Below are 26,165 nucleotides of genomic sequence, written 5' to 3'. Positions count from 1 at the left end.
GAATGATTTGAGAGCAAGAAGCATGTACAGTTCAGGCGCCAACGACCATCACACTAGTCCAATGGGTGCCCAGCAACATGAACCCCAGGTACTGCCTCCTCAGCCCTACCTTAAGAAATCATGATGATATAATGAGATTAAATAATACCCTAATAAATAAAAATCTTAAATCTTTTTCTTAATATCTCAGAGTTACTACTGTTTGGCAATGACAATAGGTTTGAAAGTCCAACAAAAAGAAAACTCCAGGGGGATTCATCCAAGTAATTTGTCTGAAAGCAGTATCCTATCATCTAGCTTCCATTTGGCCATTGGAATTTCACTGCCAATCCTGACTTAAGGAAAAAGAGGAAAAGTGTACAAAGTATAAAAATATAATATAAAGAGAAAGTGTGACCACAAACATTAACAGCAGTGAAGAGGCGGAATAATGTATAATTGTGTCCATGAAAGAGGCTGTGTCTATCTTCATACCTCTTGGTGGATTTCCAGCACAGCAGAAGACTTCCTGACCGCGGTTACGGTGTGCAGCCTAGATAGAGAGGAAGAAAAGTACAATTTAATACAGTATAGCAGGCAAACCTACAGGTATATGCACACATACACATATACACATGCATGCGTGCACACATGTCATGTCACACTTAACTATCATGAAGATTATATGCACAAGACATGAATTAGAAAGAGATGGGCAATAACAATTGACTATAGATATTCGAAGACAAGAAATTCCTTGGTCAGAGCTTTCTCAAAACAAACCCTTGGTGTCTGACACATTTCCTGTGCCCTGTGAGTTTCCTGTCTTCCAGGACAAAACTCCTTGCCATTCACATGGGCCTTGTGATTCACCTACTCAGAATGTTCTTTGGTAAGACTATTCAAATTAAGTGGGTGGGGAGGTTTGATGACAGCAGCAACACTAGAGTTTAGGACTTTGTTCTTTAGCTCTATGAAAATACAAGATTGCAAAATCTCGTTCCTTCACCATACCCCTTTAGTGTCTTTGTGAATGAAGACTGATCATCTCTGGGGGTTTGAGGGGAGGCTGTGACTCCCTGAGCTGATGTTTTCCTCTCCCAGGCTCTGGTTTGCTCACTTTCAACAATGATTGTGTAGGAGAATCACCTGGGATCATTAACCAATGAAGTAACTGAAGTGCAGGCCCAATTCAAGTAAAGACAAATATCAGTGGGGTGTGTGTGGGGGGGGGAGGGTAGGAGAGGCCCAGGTGGTAGAATATTTTTCAAAATCTGGGAAGTGTCTCTAATTCACATCTTTCCCTTTAATTCACCAACTTCTACCAAAATCCCAGGGACTTAAGTAGAGCAGGAAAGAGGGAAAGGGAAGTAAAAGGAGAAGAATAAGTTTGCTTTTAATGAACTGTTCCAATTACTTAAACTTTACTTTCATAATCTCATATTTGACACATCAGTTTTTTATATGAACTCAAAGTAGTTCCCAGGAGTGTCTCCATTATAAACAAAAACGCTTCAGCGTTCAGAAAGGAAAGAACAAAGATATCAAGTAACCCCATTTAATTTAATTGTTCTGCTAGCACATGAACCATTCTGTGACCAATTTCAAGTGTCTTTGCCTCATTGTGGGCCTCCACTTTCTTGGCTTCTTAATAACAACAAATATAAACAGGTTTTTTCTTAGCTATTTTTTGAAACCTGGAAAGAAACTACTGGTGGTACTTCTCACTCTTCTGCTCTGCCTTGATGCATATCCTTCTACATTGCCCACTCATCACACTTCCTTCCTTGAAGGTGATTCTACAGCTGGAGTGCTAGGCTCCTTTCTATGCCAGCATAGCAGCCTGCTACCTCCATCAAGCACTGGGGCTCTGCAGTAAGAAAATAGCCCTTGCCTTCCACTGGCAAAGCAATCACTGTAGCTTGTGTAAAAAGCTAAGGGAAGCAGGTGAACAGAACTGTCTCTAGCCTGGCTGATTTCTCCAAAGGCTTATGGCCCTAAATCACTTTCTTTCACATAAATTCCCCCTTTTTACTGTTGAGTGTTGAATATTTATGTGCTGCTCACACTTGTGAGGGAATGTACAGAATAGTCAGTCTGAGGCAAAATTATGAGGTATGTGAAATTTGCCTTCAGCCATTTCTGTCAAATTCCATCCCCAGCAGATGAAAAAGTGCCCATTATTTTCTCTTAGAAATAGTCTCTCTACCTGCACTCATAAGAGAATATTAATAGCTGATAAGGGCAAGGTATTATTACTTCCAAAATACTTCGGTATCTGGATATAACTATTCAACTCAACAGAGAAGGCATTAACCACCAATGTGGAGGTGTGGGGGATAGTTGTCACCTAAGACTTTTCCTGTACACTCTGTGTGTAACTCTTTTAACTTCCTTACGTGGGTATTTCCATCTACTCATCCCTGTCCTTGATTCTAAACAGTTCATTTGCACAAAGCAAATGAAAGACTTAGAAATCACTGGTCTCCTACCACCAAATATGAATTTCTTCCTCTGTATGGCAGCAGCACTGATAATACTGGCCTTCATTTGTGATTATTTTTATTGACTTTTGCCTTTGAAACCTGTATCTATATGGTATGGTGAGGAAACCCAAAGTAAAGAGGTTCATCATTTACTCAAACACAATAAAAGAACAAGATTAAAAATCCACATCTTCCAATAGTCAGTTCTCTATTTTTGACTCAATTCTCTACTTGCCCAAGGAAAGTGTATTGAAAAGCACCAAAAGAAAATGGTATTGAGACTCAAGTGAGCAAAAATAAGGAAGTGCAGAGAAACTTCTGCGTTCTCAACACCCCTCACCTCAGCCCTGAGACTTCAGGCACCAGCTCTGCATTCTTCTGCTACCACTGGCCTGAGCAGACAGACCAGCAATCCTTCTCATGGCTTTCTGAGCCATGAAAGCCTTAGGAAAAGGGGTACCAGATCCCCCAGCTCACTTGTTTACTGCCTAACAGAGACAATGGAGATGAACAGGCACATGTTCTGAAGCCTTATAGAACTGACTTGAAATCCCTGCTCTGCTACTTCTTAGCTGTGTAAGTACATGCAGCTTACTTAATCATAACCTTCCTTGAACCTCAGTTTCCTTGTCTGGAATGAAAAAGATTAATATGAGACTCTTGTGAAAATTAAAACAAACAAACAAACAAACAAACAAAACTGAATAGACATGTCATCACTCTTTTCCCCTTTCTTGTTAGTGCCCAAATCCTAATATACTTAGCTAATGGTAGAAATGTCCCAAACAAAAGGATTTTTTTTTCTGTTGAACAAACTAAATTTTGGACCATTGAGACAGGGGCTAGTTGTCTTGGAGTAACATAGATTTGTGCCCGGATAAGAAAGCATAACACACACTGGTTGCTCAAACAAAGGCAGCTTTATAATCAACCATCTGCCCAGATCATTCAATTTATCTAATTACAGCATTCGGGAACTTCGAATGAGCAGAAATTAAAGTTCTTGTAATAATCCTAAGTGATGAGCTGGCTCTGTCCTTAAGAAGACAGCATCCCAGAATGGCTTGCACCCCACGGAATACTGAAACGAAAAGAGGGTCATTCAATTCTGTCTTCTGAATTTTTACCTGAAGTCTTCCAAAGATTTCTTCTTGGCTGGTTTCAAACCACCGGTTTGGCAACAGGCAAATCTGTAATCGATAACCTGGTAAATGATGGGGTTGTACATTGCTGCTGATTTTGCAAGTAGGGTAGGCACCACAGAGAGTTGAATGGGGATGGAGTCTGGCCTTCCAAAAGCTGACCACACGGAGACCACAGCATAAGGAATCCAGGCGATCAGGAAGCCTGCGCAAATCAACATCGCCACCTGGTGAGAGAAAGGAGCAGCAAACACAATCAACACCCAAATGGAAAAAGATGATGTGAAGAGAGCAGGTAACCTATTTCCATCTGAGATATTAGCTTCCCATTTGTCTTGTCCATAGAAATTCATTTGATCATAATTTCAACCAGAAGTTAATTCTTTATCGTATTTACATCTCACCATCTATCCTGAATGGACCGAAAGACCCAAAGTTTAACCTTATAAAAGTTATCAGTTTTGCCTACATGGGGAAAGAAATCTTGCAAAAGACATCTGTGTTCCTGAAATTTCTGGACTTCTTAAGCCATATGCATCTGAAAACTAGATGAAAAATCAGTTCACCTTGGAAAATTTTAAGTCACCCATGGCCTCAGGAAACTTAGGAACTCTGTCATTTGAAATTCTAATATATGAGCTGTTTCAGATGTTTCTAATAAATGTTACTTCTTTTGGCTCAAGTCTTTCGGATATTGAGTCTCAGATAGTCGTAATTCACTAGATACAAAGTAAATTAGAACCATTGAACGTTAACCAATACCCTTTATAAAATGAGACTTTTCCAGAAAGCATTTTTCACTCCCCAAATTAAAATAATCTTGGGGGTTTCTCAACATTAAGGACAAGTGTGCCTTCCCTGGTGTAGCAGTATGTTAAAGCACAGCACTGTGAAGCTGGCTGGGCTGCTTAGGTATGAGTTTGATCCCTGCCCTGACCGTGGAGGTGACCCTAAAATACAACAGACCTCTCCTATAGCCTGCTGCTCCTCTTAGCAGTGTACTTTGTCGATCTGCCTGTTCTGCTCCCCACTCTGTCTCTGGTGAATGCTCTCACTGCCCCTGTACCTCTGGCCTGTATCCCAGTTCTATATGCATAAATAAATCAATCTTAAAAAAAAAAAAAACCTTTAAGGCCAAGAAAGAGATAAGGTTGAAACACCATTTGTTTCTCATTTCCGATTCAATGCCTTTAGTAATGTCCTTCAATTTCATGCCCTGTGATTATCTAGCTGACCCTACAGATAATATTACCTGTTTAGTTAGTGCTTTGGACAAGCCACTGTGCTAAGTGCTGGGACAGATCCCAGGATACCTTAGTGCTGGCTTGTGTCCCTCTAGAATACAAAGAGCTATGCTCTAAAACAGAATAGGATTTAAGTACCAGTTCAGAGAAGAGCACAATTACATCCTGTGGGGTAAATTAAGAACTGTTTCATGAAGGATGTGGCATATAAAAAAAATGCATTTTGGCAAATAGAAAAAGAATAGTCAGGAGAAGGCAGAGACAGGTATGTGTTACTCTTGCATAGGAACTAGTGAACAATTTGTCTTTGGCATATTTGAAGCAATGTCAGGAAATGAGACTGGAAAGCAAGATAATATCCATGCATTGAGGATTTTGTATAACATATCACCAGGTTTGCACTTAATTTCAAATGCTTTGAGGCATTCCTAGGTTCTTGAGCAGAGCTGTGCTTTGGGAGATTAAGTATCAATGAAATAGAAGAGGAAAATATGGGAGGTAGAAGGGTTATTGTTTATTCAATCAACACGGAGTGTTAGTGAACATCTCCCGGATATAGTGTATACTAGAATATTCTTTCTGTAAAATAATGAAATGATATTCTAATTAACCTTCTATATTCCAATGAACCATGTGGTTTCATTTACACATTTGTTTATTTCCCTCTTCCCAGCTTATCTTCTCCAATAGCATTGCTGGCATCCGCGCATGTCCCAGATGGCATATGGCCTTGACATGAAGGTATCCTACTACCTGACCAGAGGATGGCATGCCCTTAGCAACAAAAGTGGGAACAGTGGTAACAAGGATGGACATAGCTACAAAGAGCATTATCATTGAGATTTTATAAGGAGTCTTTAAGAAGTAGCCTTCCTTTTACTGTTGAGTTCCCTAACCCTTAGGAACATGCAGTGAGGGAGCTGTCCAAGTGGCACTTAACTGTTCCCCACCTTTTTATTTTGGAAGTAAAAATCATAGTTCTGAACCAGGATCATGACCAGCTGGTGGGAAGCATCAGTGATAGGACTGGGATGCTATTTTATTAATATTAGTTAAGGCAAAAATATTTGTGCACGCTTTTCTGTTTTAAGAATTTAATTGGACATTTTTTTTTTAATAAGAAGTCATTCATGTGGACATGCATGTCAATATGCATTCCTAGCAGCAGAGCAGAGAATGGTCCATACCATACCTTGCCTTTGGAACAGCCTGCCAGTAGGGTGTGTTTACCCTGGGAACCCTACATTTGTGGGATGCATCAAGAAAAAAGAATAGGAAATAGACTCTAAAGCCTCAGGTTGCAAAATTCCACCCAGGGAGTTCAAGGATTATTTTTTTAAAATCAGTTGCAGCAGAGAAACACCTCAGCACTGTCTTACTCCATTTTGCAAATGGAGGAACTACATCCCAAAGATGTGAATCAAGTGAACCAGACTCTGGCACATGCTGACAAGCAAGGTTAAGGGCCTACAGTCTTGCTTACAGGTCCTGGACTGAAATCCTCACCTTTGCTGAATAGTTATAAGCAAGGCCCAGTGGGCACTGATAAGCTCCAACCAGCTGGCTTCTCCAGCCCTCAGTAGAAGCTTCCCCAGCAATTGGATTTGTTTTGATCTGCCTGACTTTCATTTGTAAATGAAGTGGATGCCTAGAGGCTCACACTGTGGGTCTTTTTATTTTTTTTTAATTTCCAAATAAACAGTAAATAAAGGTTGGGTCAGCAATGTCTGAGAAGTTAGCAGAACTCTAGCCTCTCTCCTTTCCTGAGTCATATGATGAGTTCACAGTATCACAAAAACTGTTTCCTTGTTTCTGCCAAAGTCCACGACAAAAAACAGATTAGCACTTAGTCCCTATTATTTTCTATATTTTGCATACTTTTTGACTTTCAAGGGCATGTGAAATGGAAAACAGGAGGGACATAAGACACTGGCTTACCAGTAGCCTCTTTAAAAGGACATAGGTGGGCCCTCCCTGGTGGCACAGCAGGTTAAAGCACAGCATTAAGAAGCCAAAGCCACTTCAACATGAGTGCAATCCCCTCCCCAGAGGTGACCCACATGGAGGTGACCCACATGGCACCAGACCTCTCCTGACCCACCCATAGCTCCCCTCAGCTATGGGTGCACTTCATTGATCTGCCTGTTCTGCTCCCCACTCTGTCTCTGGTGAATCCTCTCACTGCCCCTGCACCTCTGGCCTGTATCCCAGCTCTATGGGCATAAATAAATAAATCTTTAAAAAAAAAAAAGTACATAGAAGAATTAAATGTGCATTTCTTTTAACACCTACCAAAAGAATCATTGTTATTTTTCAGTAATTAGCATAAAGTTAAAGTTTTATATTGAATGGCAGGAAATCAAGTTGAGGACAGAAAGGGAGCTGAAGCCTTGTTCTGTCTATGGGGCACTGCAGAATATACATCTGTTGTTGACGTATGTAAAAATTAATATAAAGCACGTCATTTTTTACAATTATGTCCAGTTTAAAATATACTATACAAAATATTAACCAATAAAATATTAACATTTAAGCATCAAAATATTAAATACTAAATATTTTAAGATTTATTCCACAAAAATGTCCATGTCACACTCAGTTTTTCAGCACTTTCTCCTCTTGGCTCTTGTTTAGCTTTTCCATTAGTCCTTTCCTGGTTTCCTCACGTCTCAGCATGTCTTTATTTCTGTTTCCCATACCTTCCCTCCCAGCCATCCGTAAATCAATTCTAACAAGCATCTGTATTTCTAAGTTGTTTATTTTTTAATCATTTCACTTGTATCAGGGCTTCTTAGTTTACTGAAAAAGCAGTTAAATTTTACATTCTTAAATTAGACAGTCTTTGTGGGAGGAAATTCACAGAATATGTGTTTAGCTTCTACAAAAGAATCACACATCTGCAACCCAGTTCATTTTAAATATATCTCACTGCAAAGGCCCAAGGATGATCAGCCCATTCCACCTACAGTCTAAGCTGGCACTTCAGTGACACGGAAGCAACATGCTCCTTAATCAGTAAATTCCACTGAATGAACCAACTAAAGCAATAATAGAACAATGGGCTTGAAAGTAAATTTGCCAACTACAAGGCTCTGCTACTGGGCCCAAAGCATCAGACTAGCTCCAGCAGACAAGGTTCCTGAGAAGCTAGGTCCTCTGTGAGCTGAGGAAGTGTCAGATGGTGGAAAGATGTTGACATGGAGAAGCTGTGCGGTTTGGGTTTCAATCATGGTCAGCTTCACCATCTAATGCTAGTGAGTTAGATTACCTGATTGAAAGGTCACCCAGACCCCTCACCCAAGCCTCTCACCCAGGCCTCCAGAGTGGCAAAAGGAAGCATATCCGGTTGTATCAAGCTGAGACAGCTGCTGAGCTGGCATCAGGATGTTACCCTAGATAGCCACCCTGATAAAGATCAAAGACCCTGAACAAATGGGACCACAGACAAAAGGACCGCATGGGTCTTCCCCAATCTCCCCAGCCTGACAGCAGAGCATATCAAAGACCCTCAGCCTGTTCACTGAGTGAGACCCCCGGGCCCCTTCTAGGGAGCCTGTCCAGGAACTCAATAAAGGCTTCCCCTCTCTTACTTCTGTCTCCTTGCCTTATTCTATCCACGGGACCTTACACTGATGCCTTAAGACTGCCATTTCTGTTTCTTCAACCAGGCTCCTTTGCCCAGATATGAGTATGACTTCAACCTTCTTTGACTAACAAATTAGATGACTAGTGGATATGGAATTGACCTGGGAATGAAAGCCTAAAAGGAGATCCAAGAAATAAAACAAATTTGCCAGCAATAAAAAGTTTGAATCCATCACAAATGACCTAGACAACTAATAGCAAATTTATTTCTATGATGAGGATGAGATAAGATCACAAGGAGAGATCTTTGGTATGTCTGCCATATGTCAACCCTGCTTATTATCTAAGTAGAAAATATCAATTCATCTTTTTAAAAAGGAAGCATAAGAAGAATTCTGTACTTCCCAGTTGCCATGTTCTCAAATCTTAAAATACCACAGCAAAAGCTGTGATTGAAAGGAAAAGATGTGAATTAGGTCATGTCATTTTGTGCATCTGTGTTTGGGTGTTTTGATTTAAACTGAACACAATATTCCCCAACTACACAGAGGCTGACTCAAAGAACAGGAAATAGTTTGTCATTTATCATTTATAAGTTTCAACAAAACAGAGAGTTTTCACTATTACTGTAGATAAACCAAAGCCCTTGAGATGGGTACAGCTATTCAGGAGAGAACAAGTACTCAGAACAAGAGACCTGGTGGTTTATTAATAAAAGCTAGTGTTATGATCTTTGGTTAATGCAACCAATGTTGCCATTTTCATAGACTCTTATTTGATTTCAGATCACTTAGATACCATTTGATTCTTCTTCCACACCTCCTTTCACAGATGAGAAAACAAAGAACCAGAGAGATTAAGTGGTTTCTCCAGGGTAAATCAATGAATATTCTGTGTGTAAGCCACAGAAAGACTTTAACTGAATGAGACAGAAAAGGAATGTGTTCATTAGAACAGAGCACTACTCTGTCCTAGTCAGAAATGAAGCCAATCAAGCAGAAATGGTGCCCAAAGAGATGCCTTGAACTGGTTTTGATGCAGCCATGGCCCCTGGAGAGATCTCTCTGCTCCTCCATTGCCCTCAGTCCATAGAGATACTCTCACTGCAGGGGAATCTTGGAAAATTATAAGTGGTCTTTCAATATCTCTTTAACTGAAGTAATCTTCGTTCTTTCCACTTCCCAGTGAGACACAAAATATTGGAAATTCCTCAACACAGAAGCTCCAGAGACAGAAAGGAGTTCAAATACTGGTAGCTAAACTAAATAACAAATGTCAGCTGTGTGAAACTTTTCAGAGAACTGATAGCAAAACTAAAATAGACACCTAGTTCAAAATTATTTTCTCCAACAAATCTATAGCAAGTCCTCAAATGATATCATTTCTTTTCAACGTCAATTTTAAAAAATGCCAGGGAACACTGAATAAAATGACTTTGTGTGAGGACCTTCTTTCCTTATAAATCATTTTACATAGAGTGTGCAAGAACCAATCGACATCTACCATAGTTATGTTTAAGGCCTTGTGTTGGGTCCTGGGGATAGGAGGGAAACACAAAGAGGAAGCTGTTGCACCCATGGACTTTACTGACAATTGTTGAAGAAGTACCTAAGTATGCTGTTGTAAATGAGTTCTAAATTGTGAGAAATCCTAAAAAAGAAATGTAAAGGTGGCAGTGAATCTTTATAATAGGAACATTTGAATTCAATTTGAGGAATGCTTTCCTGGAAAGTGACATTTAGGCATGGAACAACTAAAAACAATCAGAGGATTCATTCAATTTAAAAAAGAAAGCAGCACAGTTCAGCTAATCTACAAACTGTGTTAAGAGTCCACATGGGTTCTCTGAATCTGAACCCTTAATGATCAATAACATTGGATGAGCAATAAAGGGCAAGAGTCATTTGAGGGAAGTAGAGGTTTATGTTCCTAAATTTAAAAGGACTTTGGAGTGAATGTGAATGAACAAAGCAAAACAATAGCCTCAAGTATAATAGGAACCAGGCACTCAAGCAGGGGTCAAGGGACACTTAACATTCATCAAGGTAATTAGATAAACTCAGCTATCCAATTATGCATTCATTTCAGTGGTCTTGATTAAGCTTCTAGCAGGCACCAGTGGGGTGCGGTAGCACCTGTCCTTACCTAGCAAAACAGACTGACAGCCACGCCATGCCATTCAGAGGAAGAACCTGCCAGGTGCTTTGTGACACAGAAAGAGGGCCTGAAACCAGTGAGAGGGGTCAGGAGACTTGATGGGAAGAAGGGAAATGAAGAGCTTCCAGAAGCCTACCAAATCTTGCTATGAACTGGAGGCCTGGATGTGACCTATAGGTGCTACATGAATAAATGTGAAGTGTTTGTCTAGTGCTTCCTTCCTACCACTCCACCACCACCCTCTGGAAGCAGTAGCAGGTGTGAGCCCTGCATTGTGTGAAGGCTTTCACAGGCAGAAAAACCCAAAGAAGGAAACATGCATTTCTTAGCTTCTGATTTTCAAAATTGAAATTGGGCCCTCCCTGGTGGTACAATGGGTTAGGACACAGCAGTACAAACTAGCTGCAGCCACTTTAATGCTAGTTGGATTCCTGGCCTTAGAGGAGACCCACATGGCGCAGCAGACCTCTCCTGTCTCACCCTCTGCTCTCCTCAGCAGTGTATTTTGTTGATCTGCCTGTTCTGCTCCCCACTCTGTCTCTGGTGAATCCTCTCACTGCCCCTGCACCTCTGACCTTTACCCCCATGTGGTATGCATAAATAAATAAATCTTTAAAAAATAAAAAAGAAATTTGAAACTTAAAGGAGATTTAAAAAAATGGAGAGAAAAGAGCTTTAAATGACAAAATAATGACTGTAAGTGTCTGAAGTTTACTTCTAAATAATCTAGTGGGATACATGAGGATAGAGAAGCCAGCTTCCCCACCTCAGTGTGAACATAAGGCCTACAGTCTAAAAGCAATGGAGGACAACAGGTGACTGATCTGGAGAAGCTATCCTGAAGCCACTCTACTGAGCTAGGATGGGGAGAAACAGCAACCCTGAAGCATTTGGCAGTGGAGAGCAGAACACTGTTCCTCATTCCCTGGAGTGCCACCAGTCTCTCGGTCTCTACCAGACTGGTGATATGAAAGGTAGGAAGTAACTGGAATTGCTTATGAGCCTAAAGAGACTGGAAAGTTGGAACAAGAAGCAAGGGGAAGTGACTCAGGACAAAGGATGACTAAGACCAGAGAGTATCTTAAATGTTCCAGCAATACCAGTCACTAGCCAATGACCAAACCAAAGAGCCCCTCGCCCATGACTCCTTTGCACTAATACATATCTTTAGGGAAAGGATGAAAATGCATTCAATTGAATTCATCCTGATTATATACTATTGTTTATTTTGCAAGATCAAAAGTGGGCATTAAAATGTGCCATAGAGGGCCCTTCATGGTGGCACAGCTTCTGTTTCCCACCTTCCTTGTCTGGCAAACTCTGTTCTACAGTCAGATTTCTAGGGTTTGTTTTGGTACATGTACACAATGGAATATGACTATTAAAAAAAAAAAGATGAAATTCCCCCACTTGTAATAACATGGATGAAACTAGAGGGGATTAAACTAAGAGAAATCAGTCAGAGGGAGAAAAGTGCATACTAGATGACTTCACTCATATGTGAAATGCAAAGAAACTAAGCAAAGGCACAGACAAAACTAATTTCTTTTTCTTAAGTCACAGATACTTGCAAAATGTGAGATCTAGAAATGAAAAACTTAATTCACAATCTGCTATTTCATGGAAATATTATCCCTACGTTAAAGCCCATTAAAAGTCAGAAGTAGATCATGTCTTCTGCTTCTGCACTTATGTCCAAGTAGAAATGCCTTAATATTAGGTTATCATTACTGATTTTTTCAAAAGATTTTATTTATTTATGCATACAGAACTGGGGTTCAGGCCAGAGGTGCAGGGGCAGCAAGAGGATTCACCAGAAACAGAGTGAGGGCAGAACAGGCAGATCGACAAAAGTACACTGCTGAGGGGAGCAGCGAGCGAGACAAAAGAGGTCTGCCGCGCCATGTGGGTCAGCTCCAGGATAGGGATCAAACTAGCACTGAAGCAGCCTTGGCTTGGCTTAGCTTTGCAGTGCAGCATTCCAACCTGCTGAGCTACCAGGGAGGGACCTCAGTATTGATTTTAATGTTAAAAACTTCCTTCAAAGTTTTCTCTTACTCAACATGTAGTTTAGGGAGTACAAGTCAGTTGGAATCACCCAGAAACTAGTTCACATTATGCAACCAACAGACCACTACATAGCTATTCTCTCAAATAGCTATGGTGAGAATTATGTTACTAGGACCATGGCCCCGAGTTATTAGAAGCCATTTTGGAGTAGAGGGAACTGTGTTACTGTAGATTCATGAATGATGGACCTACAGAAACACAGCATAAATCACCTAAGTTTCAGGTATACACCACATGAAGATTTAATTGATCATAACACACCTCTGTAACTATGTTACTATAGGTCCATGAACAATAGCCTTCTGAGTAGGCTCCGACCACACTGAAAAGTGGGCTATCAATCACCATGATTGACTGGAATGCCAGAAGACAGCATTAGGACTTCAATCTACATGTATTTTTGTCTTTAAAATGTAAGATAGAAATTAGGGGTTGCTGATATTAGGTATAGAGTTTGACATCTTACCTGCATATCATTTATAGTGAAAACATGCTGATATAATTTTTTTTTCAATAAAAGGGTGAGACATGATAAAAGTATGAAGGTCATTGCCTTAGACTTTACCAGAATTCCTAAGAAGTATAGCAGAAAGGAAGAACTACACTTTCTTTTAAGACATCCTACACACCAAGAGATAGGCTAACCTGTTCCAGCCCACTGGATCTCCACGGTCTCCAGGAGATAGATGTCACTGCTCCTCTTCCTCAAGGGTGGGTATAAGGAGACAAAGAAGTGAAATATCTAATTCTAGGCCCCAAACCTGGCAGTGGTGATGAGGAAATCAAAACTTTGATTTTTTTTGCAAATTGTGTACTCTTTTCCTTATATCATAATACCTAAACAAGTGCAACCCTGAAGCTAGTATTTACCAAGGATTCAACCATGCAGAGACTGCTCTTGTGTTAAGGTAATTTTCCCACAGGAAAGCAGATGTGGGAAGGAAAATCTTACATTATAAATCATGCTCATCAACGTCCATACAAAACAGTGCATGTTACAAAGCACGTTATAATTCATTAAGTTATTATTCTTGTTACTGAAATAACATTCAAGAACCAAAAATATGCTATTGAAAAGAAAGTATAAGCTTTTTCTAGATCCATTATACAAATTTAATAGTTATTTGTGTGTGTATGAGAGAGGAATAGAGACAGAAGAAAGCATTAAGAAGTACATAATTCTAATTTTTTCCCAGTGTTCACATTCCTTTTAAAATCAGTACAGATAACCTAATAATAGTGCATTGGCCTTATGAAGATTTTGTTGTTTCGCTGCTTTTTTCAGCTAAGGAGTCAGAAAGATAAATGATAGGTAGGTTTAAATAGCGATAGTAAGAATTCTAGAAGTCATCTATTACTTTGTGGCAGGCACCATATCTCATATTTAAAATTGAAGTATAAATCACCAAAGTTTCAGGTGTACACCATATGAAGATTTAATTGATCAGAACACACCTCTGTAAATTATAGCTGCAGTTACCTTGGTCAGTTTCACTTCCAGCACATGGCTGCTATGGATCCGACTGTCAAAATGAGCTACTTCTTTGGAGGAGGACTTAACCTTGGCAATGATCTTCACGTAGGAGAATACGATCACAGCCGTTGGGAGCAAGAGGCAGAAGAAGAGGATGTTCAGGATGAAAATCTGGCCCCCTACTGAGGCCTGGGCCAGCCACCAGTCCAGGGTGCAGGAGGTTCCGAAGGGCTCAGGTGCGTAGTCCCCCAGACCTACCAAGGGCATGGTGGTCCAGAAAGAAGCATAGGCCCAGATGACTGCCAGGCAGATGTAGGCGTGCTTTCTTTTCAGCCAAACCCCTGGAGGTGAAAGAAAAGCATTACCAGGAGGTAATCTGCCCTATACCCAATTACCTCCCCTTGATATGTCAAATTCCATTTCCAAAGAGTCATTCCATTGGATTCTGGGAGAAGAGGTCATATAACTGAAGCCTGATGGAGGGTGGAACGAAGGGAGAAACGTTCCAGAGCTTGGACCTTTTTCTAAGAGAATAAAATTGGAAGTCATTGCACAGGGAAGGTTTGCTCAAGGCAAGTGGGAACATTGGAATGGGAAGTGTCAAAAGCTGGGGTCAGGGTTCAGTTAGAAGATGGCAAAGACAATGAAGGATCTTGGGAAAGGTATTTGAGGTCCTATCCAATACAAGAGGTCCACTGATACAATATTTGGACTACAACATAAATGCATGTAGAATGGGTCATTCAAGGGATAGTACTTTGGGGCAGGTGAGAAATAAGAAGACATTGTTTCTGTCTTTAGAATCCCCTTCTTCCTAAGAACATTCATGTCTCTCATCTCATTTGCCTTCCTAGAACTTGTCGAGGGTCCTCCCTGGTAGGCTAAGGGTTAAGAAGTATCAGCACCTATCACTGTCATAGCCTGATTTCAATCCTTAGGGAGCTAACCCACATGTGTCACAGCAGACCTCTCCTGACTCACCCACTGCTCCCCTCAGCAGTATATTTCAGTAGATCTGCCTGCTCTGTTCCCCACTTTCTCTCTCTGGTGAATCCTCTCACATCTCCCAGGCACCTCTGGCCTGTACGCCAGTTCTTCTATGCAAAAATAAATAACATCTTAAAAAAAAAGGACTTGTTGAGTAGGAGCTGATAAGGCCTGATCATAAATGTGTGGTGTGATGTTAAAACAGTTGATTCTGCTTGGTTTGAGCAGATTTTGAATCTTCAAACATTATTAACAGTCACACACACAGTGGTAGTGGGAGAGGTAGAGAATCTAGAGTGAATCATATTGCACAAAAGTCATTCTGTGAAAATATTTTCAGGAACACACACACACACAAAAAATGAGCTCCATTTCAGCACTAGTTTCCATTAACCAAAAGAGAATTGCCAAGAAGAAGATATAGTGCAGCCATCTAAGAAAAGCTGAGAAGCACTAGTGATTATTTTCCAAAGTTCCACATAACCACCAAACACATGTTGGCCTACTCTAATGCTGCAACCTCCCAAGAAATTACCTCCACACCCCACTTGTCATCTAATACCAAAAGGGGTAGAGAAGTGAATCCTTACTGCCTTGGTTTTGTAATAACAGAGAAGAAATATCAAAAGTACAGTCAAGAAAAGCCTAGTGATTTCTTCAACATTCACTCAAGTCCTGCCTCTGCTCAGTGCCATGTGAAGTTTAGGAAGTCAGTGGAGTCTAATTCTTCTTTCTAGTATGTAACCTTCTCATTTCTTCATGTAACCTTTCTAGATGTCAGTGTTCTTAGCAGTAGAATGGAGAAAATAAGACAAGGTTAATGTAATACACGGGCCTACTTTGTGAGCTATACATAATGATCTTAACTTGAACTGTTATTTCTGTGTCTGTCTCATGTAGCCCTAACAAGAATACAAGATTGTTTCTAAACCCTGTTGTCTCTATTTTTCAAATATGAGGCATTTTTATGACAAAAGACAAGTTTCTAGAACCCAACCAGAAGGGGTAACAATTACATAGCTACAATAGATGTCAGCTGTGAGTATCCATTATAAAGGCTAAGACACTGGCATGGGTAATCTACATCTATATGGGACTGTGCATAAGAATACGTATAAGCATTTATGGTTAAGGTTACTTGGTGAGGTGTTTTATACTTACATTCGAGTATGGTGAAAGCTGTCAAGTACAGGAGGGAGTAGATTAGTAGATTGGTTCTGTGTTGCTCCAGAAGTCAGAACTAGGACCAATGGGTGGAGGTTACTGGGAGGCAGTTTTGTCTCAATATAAGGAATAACATTGTAACAATGAGAGCAGACCAATCAGTGAATGGGCTGCCTTGTGCAGTAGTAAGCTCCCCGTCACTGGTCACTGGAATTATTCAAGAGGCCAAATGGCTGTCTGTCAGGGTTGCCTTAAAACAGTTTATCACATTACATGGGAGAAAGATCTAAATGTTCCCAAGCGATCTTGTAATTCCAGAATTCTAAGACACTGTGTGGAGGGTTTAATAGTGCGCCAAACCGAGTGAGCAAACCATACTATTGCAAGTCAACCTTAGAAGAAGCTGGAAGACATATACAGTTCCCATACAGAGTTATGTCCTGACATGAATCTGGGGGTAGACAGTATCATAGCCTTAATTGACACAGAGTCTACATTTAAGAAAACATTGTGAAAGCAGAACATCAAGACTTAGTATTTCTCCAATATTCCCAGGAAGTAGAACTTTTTGCCTTCTTGTCTTCAAAGTCTCTACTAAATAGGTTTTATAATAGGTATATTTAAAATCCATTTGGTAAGAACAAAAAAAAGTTTCTTTTGATTCAAATTATCCAGAGTATGCATATTCTTTATCTTATTGGAAATTTTAATTCAAGTCATTTCTATTGGAAGATTTGAAATGTTTAGAAAAAGAGATTTAAGAAATATTTTTCGTGAGTGCTGGCTCATTTAGACTATAGTTTACAACCTTACTGTCCTTTGCAGAATTTTCTTGGAGTTTGAGACTTTTTAACTTTTCAAATACATCAAGGCGATTCCACCACATTGAGCGTGCCACGTCAACATGACCTACCCACCTCAGGTTCCAGGCTCTGGAAGGTCACAGCCGTGGTGAGACTGAGACAATGCCACTCTCCCCAAAGGAAGCCAGCATTATTCCCTGTTTGTGCCTGATGCTCAGGGACAAATGTTTTTCTTTGAGGTTCAATAAATTCCCAGAACCCCCAATACAAAATTATGAAAAATTTATTTTTAATATATAGAATGGTTTCATCATTCAAAAGAAAAAATCTTCAGTGTCTGAAATCTTGTTTGTTGCTGGCTCACACCTCACCAATTGTGTCAGTCTACCTCCTCTATCTATCCCTCCCTCAAAAAGAATGGTGAGTGATACTTCTGTAGTGTGTCCTTTCCCACAGGCACAGCTACATGGCTTTCTGACTTGGAGGTGGACTTTTTGGAATTCCTCATCTCTGATAGCATAGGGAGTCTGAGTCTTAAAGGAGAATCAGAAACATCTTTTCTTATCAATATGTCCCTTTTTTTTAATTCATTATTCGTTTGTGGTGGGAACCAGCTAAACAGCTCAGACCTCAGATCCTTTCCATGTTCTTTATTGCTTTTGTTTGCATGACAAAATGTGGTAGAAGCTTACACACTTTAGGCAAGGAAATACTTTGAAAAACATTGTAAACAAACAGCACACATTGCTATAAAAGTAGTATTAAAAGAAACCTACAGACACAGGCTTTTATCTTTAAACACCATCCGTTATAAATAGAAATATTCTTGGTCTGGAGGATATTGATAATCTTTTTTTTTTCCACCCATAGGTAAAATAATATACAACTCGGTCACTCAATCCTAGCTTTCACTATTAGGGAGCGAGAAACCTTCGTACTTACCATACGATAAATAGCAGATTTTCAGGTATCGATCCAGGCTGACAGCTGTCATAGTGATAAGACTTCCACAGCCAAAGAAAAATCCAGCCCATCCATACCAGCGGCAGCCAATCCAGCCAAACACCCAGCGGTGACAGAAGCAAGAGATGATGGTGAACGGTTTGCCTATAACTAGAGCACCAACCAGTCTGTCAAGGGCAGTTCCCTCTGGTTGAAATTTACCCACCTACTTTCACTCACTGTTGAGTAAATCTAGTTCCAATATGTTTACAACTAGATTCAAGATTTCTAGGATTTTAACCCACCTTTTTTTTTTTAACTTCCATTAGTCATTTTTCTAGAAAAAACATTCTTCTGCTTTACTTCATGCCTGGCACACTCTCTGTTCAAAGAGAATGTGCTAAGGAAGTTTTTCCAATTTTTTTATCCAACCTGCACATCAAAAGAAGGATCCCAAACCTTACTGCTGTAGGAAAACCAAATACGGTTGATAAACACAGCCAGCAGGTGTGGCCTTCCTTAGTATACAAAAGTATCCTGAAGTTCCATTAGTTCCATCAGTTAACAAATATTTATTGAGTTTCTCCTGTAAGCTAGACACACTCTTGTTGTCTACACAGTTCACGTAATGGTCTGACTTATGAGTCAGTGCATCCTCACATTAGAGCTTCCTAATCCTCGTTAGTCTAACCCTAATGTCAGTGAGGAAACTGAGTGTGAAGGAATTGGTTTTCATTCAACATGTAATCATTCAGTGCTTATTATTAATCACAGAGCAAGGAGCTAGAGGACAAAAGGTCACAATTTCTAATCTATTTTTAATAGAGAAAGCAGGCAAAAGAAACATCTAACTCCACACATGTGATGGGGTAGAATGATAGGTAGGGACTAGTGCCATGAAGAAATATAGAGCAGAGGAAGGCGATAGAATCGGTGTTCTCTTTAAGGGGACCAGAAAACGAAAATGTGACCTGTAGGCAGATACTTAAATTGGTGACTGAAAAATCAAGCAAATATCTGGAAAGGGAATACTCCAGGCAGAGTAGACAGCAAACACAAAGTTTGTGCTAAGGATCTTCTGGATGGGTGCTAAAGTCAGCAAAAACACAAGTGAAGTCACTGGGATGGAACCCAAGTAGTGCCTGCTGCTCCCCACTTGGTGAGGACTGCGGCCTCATACTTCCTGGGTGATGGGACCTATTAGCAAAAGCTATTTTAAGCTTCCTTCTAGAGTGGAATTTTGATAAAGTTATGCATTTAGCAGAACATTGCTTAACCCAACTGCATGTCAGAATCACTGAAGTAGTTTTATATTGTTTTATTTTGCTTTGCTTAATTGTTCATTTTAAATATTAATGTCCAGGATCTAGGACTCCAACCCTTCATTCCATCTATCTGAAGGGAAACCAAGGACCAGTAAACTTTGATTTTTCATTTTCCTAGGAAATTCTAATACATATTAAAATGAAGAACCTTCGGTATTTATAAAACAAATATTAATGTTGTAAACAAAATGCTCCTAATATCTAGAATGTGTTTCTTATAACTGAATATAGTTGACCAAGGGTGAAAAAAAACACACATTAAAAATGTTTAAGGTTTATTAGAAGGGAAAAGCATACTAAAGATACTTAGAAGCAGAAAAAGTGATTAAGGTTAATCAGAAAAATCTATCACATGGAAGAAAACACGTCCTGGTGAATTATTCTGAAGATGTAATGAGGCGGTAAATGCATTTCTAGAACAGACACACTTGATTGAACGCATTTTCAATGTATGGGACCAATTAAAGATATTTTTATTCAAGCCTAGTCTAATTAAACTACGAGTATGAGTCTGCTATCATTCAGTAATAAGGGTTGTGGCTGAAACGGCAGGTTTCATTCAAGCATTTTATTTTCAGTACCCGCGAGAGACCTTCAGGGGTCAGCAAGGTCGAGAGGACCAGGAAAAAGAAGGTTCATGTTGCCACACCGCCACCGTGTGGCATTAACTAAAATGGCAGTCATTTAGTTAATTTAGAAAATTTCCGGTTCTTCTAAACTATGTTCATCAAGAGGACTAATTTGTCATGCTTCTCTTAATGTGCATAATAGCTCATGACATTTCAGTCTGTCCATGATGATGACAGCCTTCCTAATAACCAAGACCAAACTCTCAATAAGCAGCTATCACACCAATTGCTATATCCTACTGGCGACTCCGAAGGTTGAGGTTTATTATTGAATCTTGTTTTTAGATATTGGCTGTGGCATAAAAATCCACTGATAAAGAGAAAAATAAATATCAGGAAATATTGAAAAAGGAATGATTTAGTATAGGACAAGAAAGTGGTTAAAGATTTCCAGTAGAAAGAGGTGTTGATGGGTGCTGTTCAAATTCAAGTTCCCAACTCCAATAACTAAAGAAAGAGCTATCTAGCAGATACCTTTTAGTGTATTTAGGCAACTCTGAAATTTCATAAATGAAAATGAGGGGAGGGTACTTTCTCCAAAGCTTCCATATTTGTAAAATTGAATTAACTAAAGGGAAGGTTGCTGGGTTGTTAGAGAGGCCAAAGAAGCAAGAAATAAACCCATGACTTTAATTTTGGCTATATATTAAACTTAACTAGAAACCCTCATTTTAAGTTTCCTAATGACAAGGATATTGCAGCCTATTAAATAAAAAATTCTACAAGGAATTTTTTTGAAGTTTCCCAAATGACTTTTTGTGCAGCTAAGATTCAGCCAATGAACTAGAAGATTCTATACTTGCAACCAGTTCATAAACCACACTTAATGATATTAGCAGGTCATCTTCTCTCTTTTCCTATAGTCATTTCTCAATCTGTCTTTGGCACTACTCCCCTCCCCCTCCCCTTGATATCTATTTTAGCAGATTTCCATAGGGATAAGAGGAGTGTAACAGAACTCAAAATAGTAACCTGTAAACTTCTGTTCTCTCATTCATCCCATCACAAGTTGAGGCATCTAATAATATATCTAATAACCTGTATTCCAAATTATATCCTCCCCATCTAACATGCCAGGCACAAGAAAGGCCTCAATAAATGTAAGCAAATGACTGGTTTAGTCAGACAACACTCTGATGACTTACTATAAACACTGTAAAGATAATTTGTGAAGCAGGAGGAGCAAAAGAAAAGAACATGGGCAGGGAATGGTTGCCACTGGGTATCATAACATGGAGAACAGTTAAAAAAAGAAAGAAAGAAAGAAAAGAAAAGAAACAGTATGGTTGTGTTACCTGAAATCCCCAGATCACAGACGGCTAAATTGATAGTCATTATTTCAGCAGGTCTCAGCTTCTTCTTTCGTCTAGAAGACATATAAAGGACATACCCATTTCCAAATGTGGACAGAATCCCTACAAAGAAAAATATAAATCCCATCGTTAAAACTAGGATTTAGCGTTCATTTGGATATGAAACACTTCTCAATCTCAAAAATGGACACCATAGGTTTAGAGGGTGGTGAGAGGACTCTAAATAAAAGTCTAAATTAAGAAGATGAAATAAAAAGCATGAGTTGTGAGTGACAGGCGAGGGATGGGTTGCCTCCGAAGGGAAAGTAGTCAGGGATTATCCAACTGAACTTACCCAGAAAAAGGAACCACTAACTTCCCAGTGACGCTCAGGAGGTTGTGGGACCCCCAATGGTCAGTTCTTGTACTGGCCCCCAGGGTGGAGTATGTCCTTAGCCACTTCTATAGAGTATTGGCTTTACAGAACGCCCTCCCTCTGACAAGTAGGGTTAACTCTTGGCTCTGGATAAATTCTGAAGATGAAGAGACCCAAAGCAAAATAGGAGCTTTCACTATCACTGTGAACTCCTGAGGGAGCACCAGCTTCAGGAGAGGCAGAGGCCAGAGAAGGCTGGCATAACCCCTTGCAAGGAAATGGTCAGGTCCCGGAGACACAGCTCAGGACTTTTTGCCTCCTGAGGATGCATAGATGCTGGGTGTCTGCAGCTGCTACTGCACTAGGAATCAAGGGAAAGTAGGTAACAACTGATAATATGGGTTCTCCCCCTCCCACCAAAGGGAGAGAAAGTGACCCTCATCCCACCAACCTACGAGCAATGTTAAAACTTTTTATATCCTTTTATTAATAACTATTTGACGGTGGCATTACAATGAAACTGTTCAAAAGTTCTTACAAACCCAATTTAAATCCAAAAAAGACCCAATCCCTACTGACTTTATTTAAGAAAAGAATACACCTACTTCCATAGCTTAACATGTAGAGTAGATTTCTTCAGGAATTCTTGCTTCATAGTGTAGCTGTGTATAAATGAGAATCTGGTACAGCTGCCTTTAGTAGTAAGGAATAAGGAGAGTATTAACAGGAGAAACCCAGATTTTTCTATTTTTATTTCTACTTCTCCACCACAATTCATTTGGGGGGCAAGGAAAGAAATGTGTGTTTCAACTGATGGTATGAAACCACCTGGAGCTAACTGCTTTGTGCGCTTCGGAATTCTGAATCCCTGGCGTCAGTGCTACCTAATGGTCCGTTAAAACCTCTTTAGCTTTCTTAAGACAGAAGAGGAAAAAGTAGAAGAAATTATGGAGTTCTAGAGCAAACCAACTAAAATGAAACTTACGTCTCATTAAAGAAAACCAGTTAGCAAGGCACGCTAGGAAATTAAGATGTGAAAACATGGCTTGAAAATTATAAGCAAATGCCATCTACTTTATATCCAAGAAAGTTAGACAGTATCATGCATCTGATACACAAAGCTTATTTGAATGCCCTTTTCTACATCTCTTCTGAGAATATTAATTCTTTTTCTTTTGCTTTAACCCTGAGATTATATAAAGCTTCACTCAGTACACAAGGCATTACCAAAAATTAGCCACATCTTTATGAACTGCTTATAGATTATTCCCACAGGCAATCTCATCTGTAGGAGAGTAACCAGGAGAGCAAACACTTATTTCTAGGAATAGTTTAAGGAAAAATCATATTAAAAAGGTAAAGATTAAAGAAGGGGTACACATTTAGTTTACCGAATCCTAACTCTTTCTATGGCTACAAAAATAAAATCAACTTAGATTGTTAATTAACTATTTACAGTGAAACCATAGAGGGTGGAAATGGGTTTCTAATTTACTTCTCCTCCATTCCAGACTCAGCCCTATCTTCTCTCTAATTTAGTTCTCCTCCATTCCAAACTCAGACCAGTCTTTTCCTAAGCCTTCTAGTATTTAACAAGGTTCACCAAGAATGCCATTCCATTCTGGTTCCTTCAAAGATATCCGTGCGTATCTGTGCACACCTATCCTAGATCAGAAAACCAGATACAGGACCAAGCTGACACCAGGGTCTAGGATGAGTCCAGACCCCTCCTGCTGGCCCTCACTTCACGCTGAAGATGCTTCTAGAATACACCTCAGCTTACCCCAGCGTTCCTGAGTCACCTGATGCCTCTTTGTCCAAGGACATCTTTTTCACCTCTCCTGCTCCTCTTAAGCACACCCATTTGAGTAGGATTGTAGATTTCCCTGCAGACTCCATGGGCATCAGGTGAAAGTCTCGACTCCCACACACCCTCATTGCCCATCTTTCTGGGATCCTGATTCCAAGGTGGGGAATGGACTGATATTTCTCCCTATTTTGTGCCACCTAGAGAAATCTGTCATGTTATAGATGTTTTTTTTTTAATTAATTCCTTGCCATTATTGAGACAAATTAAATCCAATCCCTGATACGTGGAATGTGTAATAAAAACACAATGTGAATTTTACTACCAGATAAGTCACTATGCAGACAGTTGGCCCATTTTGTTCATTGCTATGTTCCTGGCAACATTCCCAGCAACTTAAACAATAACAAATAATGGGCACATCATGCTTATTTGGGTTTGAAAGGCTATAGGGGTCCATGTATAAGAAGCAAAATTTAAATAAGCAGGATAATAACTACTGTAACAAAGCCAAGGGAATCCCTTGCAGTAGAACTTCTGATTCAAATGTATCAATTCCTTTTGCCTCAAGCACTGACCAGAGAGAGGTCTGCAGATTTTTTCAATGAGTTATATTAATTTCAGGAGGTTAAATGAAATTCTCGTTCAGTAATAAATAAATGAGAGAGAGAGGGAAGAAAAGGAAGGGAGAGAGAGAAAGAGAGAAAAAGAGTGCTTGATCCAACATTTGAAAAGATTAAAGGCAGACACACCTAAAGACATAACCCACCTGCACACTGGTTACCCAAATTGAAAAAAACAATTTTATAATTAACGTATTGTGGTTAAATTCTAGTTACCTAGACTAGTGTTGTCAAGTAGAAACATAAGGTAAAACCACATATGAGTCATGTATATATTTAGCTTTTTTTCTGGTAGCCACATTAGGAAGAGTAAAAATATTACTAAATTAGAATTAAAATATCTTTAACTAATAAACTCCAAATACCATGGGTTTGACATATAGCCAATTTTTTAAAATTATTCCCGAGCTCCTTTACCTCATTTTTTTCTAGTGCAGTATCTTCGTTATCTGGTAGATAGTTACACTATTGCCCATCTCAAATAGGAAAGATCGCAGATTCAGAGTTCAGGGACCTCATGTGCTCACTACATTGATAACATAGTCCAGGAGCAGATGTCCCACATTCGACATTATGCACAAAACACTCTGACCCTGAACTGGCTTCTGTTTATTTCTGACACACCGGTTCACTTCTCACCCGAATCACCTAGTGAGGAATTTTACTTTAGGTGAAGTAATCTCAGAGTGCCCAGAGTCACTACAGCACTGGGCCAGAGTTTCCTCTGTTGTGAAAAGAGGAGGCTGAACTAGATCATTTTAAAAGTCCATTCTAAGTTTCTAATCTTATGGTCATAGCAAAGGCATTTTTTTTTTAACTAAGAACATTCCATTTAAATTAAGTATCATTATCATTCATGTTGTTATTCAGAAGACAAACCAAAACAACCAAAATGAAATACAGTCTCAAGATAAATTATCTTGTAACAGTTTTTAGGATTAGCAAGGGAAATGTATCCCTAAAAGCAAAGATAATATTGTTTCTCTGTAACATTTATTTTTAACTCCTTACTGACATTCCATCTTCTGCTTACCTCCATTTCTCCACCTTCACTCAAAATAATCATATTAAGTATGGGGATCTTTAAGCAGAATCAACACATCAGCCCATGCATTTGCTAGATGCAGATTTTGTACAGAAAAATTAAAGAAGCTTACCAATTATTGTTAGGTAAAAGCCAGCCACTAAATCCGCTTCCCAGGAAAGTTTGGAAGCAAAGGGGTCCGCATCTCGAAGGTAATGTGGCAGGCTCTCCTCATGGGGCAAGGCAGTGTGGTTTAGCGCCATGCTGTTCTCCAGCCACCAGGCGTCTGAAAGGTCAAGGGGAGAGGTCTCAGCAGTCTTATATAAGCCAACCTCATCTACAACTGTGATCTCTGCTTTAAAAAGAAAAGCTAGGGTCCTCTCTGGTGGTACAAGGGTGCGCAACCCTATGAATCTATCCTCTGCCACTGCAGCACAAGTTCGATCCCTGACCAGGGAGGTGATCCACGTGGTACCACAGACCTCTCCTGTTTCGCCCTCTGCTCCCCTCAGCAGTGCATTTTGTTTATCATCCTATTCTGCTCCCCACTCTGTCTCTGGTGAATCCTCTCACTGCCCCTGTATCTCTGGCGTGTACCCCAGTTCTGTGTATATAAATAAATATATCTTTAAAAAAAATGCTAGCTTCCAGGATCTTACTTGATTGATAACTAGTAAGTGGTAAAAATTTTTCAATAATCCAGATATGTCAGAATTTAATAACTTTGCAGTTAGCTTGCAAGGAATCCAAGACTGTATTTTCTCATTTCCTCATGACACTACTCTCTTTGGTCCACTTGACCTCTCTTGGATAAATCAGAGGTTAAAAGCTAAATCCCACTCATATTATTGCTTCTTAGCAATTTTTATAAAGATCTAAACTAAAAGAAATTATAGTGCAGAGTGTATATATATATATATATATATATATATATATTCATTTGTATGTAATAAATAAATGTGTACATACATGGTAGAGAGAACATACGCTCCACTATGACATCCTATAACCAAACAAATGTTTCTGTATATCTAAAGTCAACTCTGAAGTTATTCT

The 26,165-nt window shown here is 39.5% G+C and overlaps 1 protein-coding gene across 1 annotated transcript; it reads right to left on the bottom strand.

Annotated features, from left to right (window-relative positions):
• Positions 1–468: 468 nt before the first annotated feature.
• Positions 469–25,392, bottom strand: OPN5 (opsin 5). The gene is made up of 6 exons (XM_004673553.2): positions 25,243–25,392; positions 21,283–21,402; positions 18,034–18,204; positions 14,144–14,478; positions 3,593–3,834; positions 469–532 (listed from the first exon to the last, which is right to left on the bottom strand). Exons 1-6 carry the CDS (start codon positions 25,370–25,372, stop codon positions 469–471), a joined length of 1,062 nt encoding a protein of 353 aa, XP_004673610.1. The 5' UTR covers positions 25,373–25,392.
• Between the last annotated feature and the right edge of the window lie 773 nt (positions 25,393–26,165).

This window comes from Condylura cristata, unplaced genomic scaffold, assembly GCF_000260355.1.
Source record: "Condylura cristata isolate star-nosed mole 26May11 unplaced genomic scaffold, ConCri1.0 scaffold00001, whole genome shotgun sequence".
NCBI classification, from domain to species: Eukaryota; Metazoa; Chordata; class Mammalia; order Eulipotyphla; family Talpidae; genus Condylura; species Condylura cristata.
The sequence above is the reverse complement of the archived record's forward strand: the minus strand, read 5'-3'. Positions and strand labels throughout refer to the sequence as shown.

What these genes read in the sequence shown, in the direction of transcription:
- OPN5 (XM_004673553.2), bottom strand. Translation starts at nt 25,372, where the DNA reads ATGGCGCTAAACCACACTGCCTTGCCCCATGAGGAGAGCCTGCCACAT. An exon ending in CTGTGATCTGGGGATTTCAG is followed by an intron (nt 18,205 to 21,282) that starts GTAACACAACCA and finishes TTGGTGCTCTAG; the next exon opens with TTATAGGCAAACCGTTCACC. An exon ending in AATCTGCTATTTATCGTATG is followed by an intron (nt 14,479 to 18,033) that starts GTAAGTACGAAG and finishes TTTCACCTCCAG; the next exon opens with GGGTTTGGCTGAAAAGAAAG.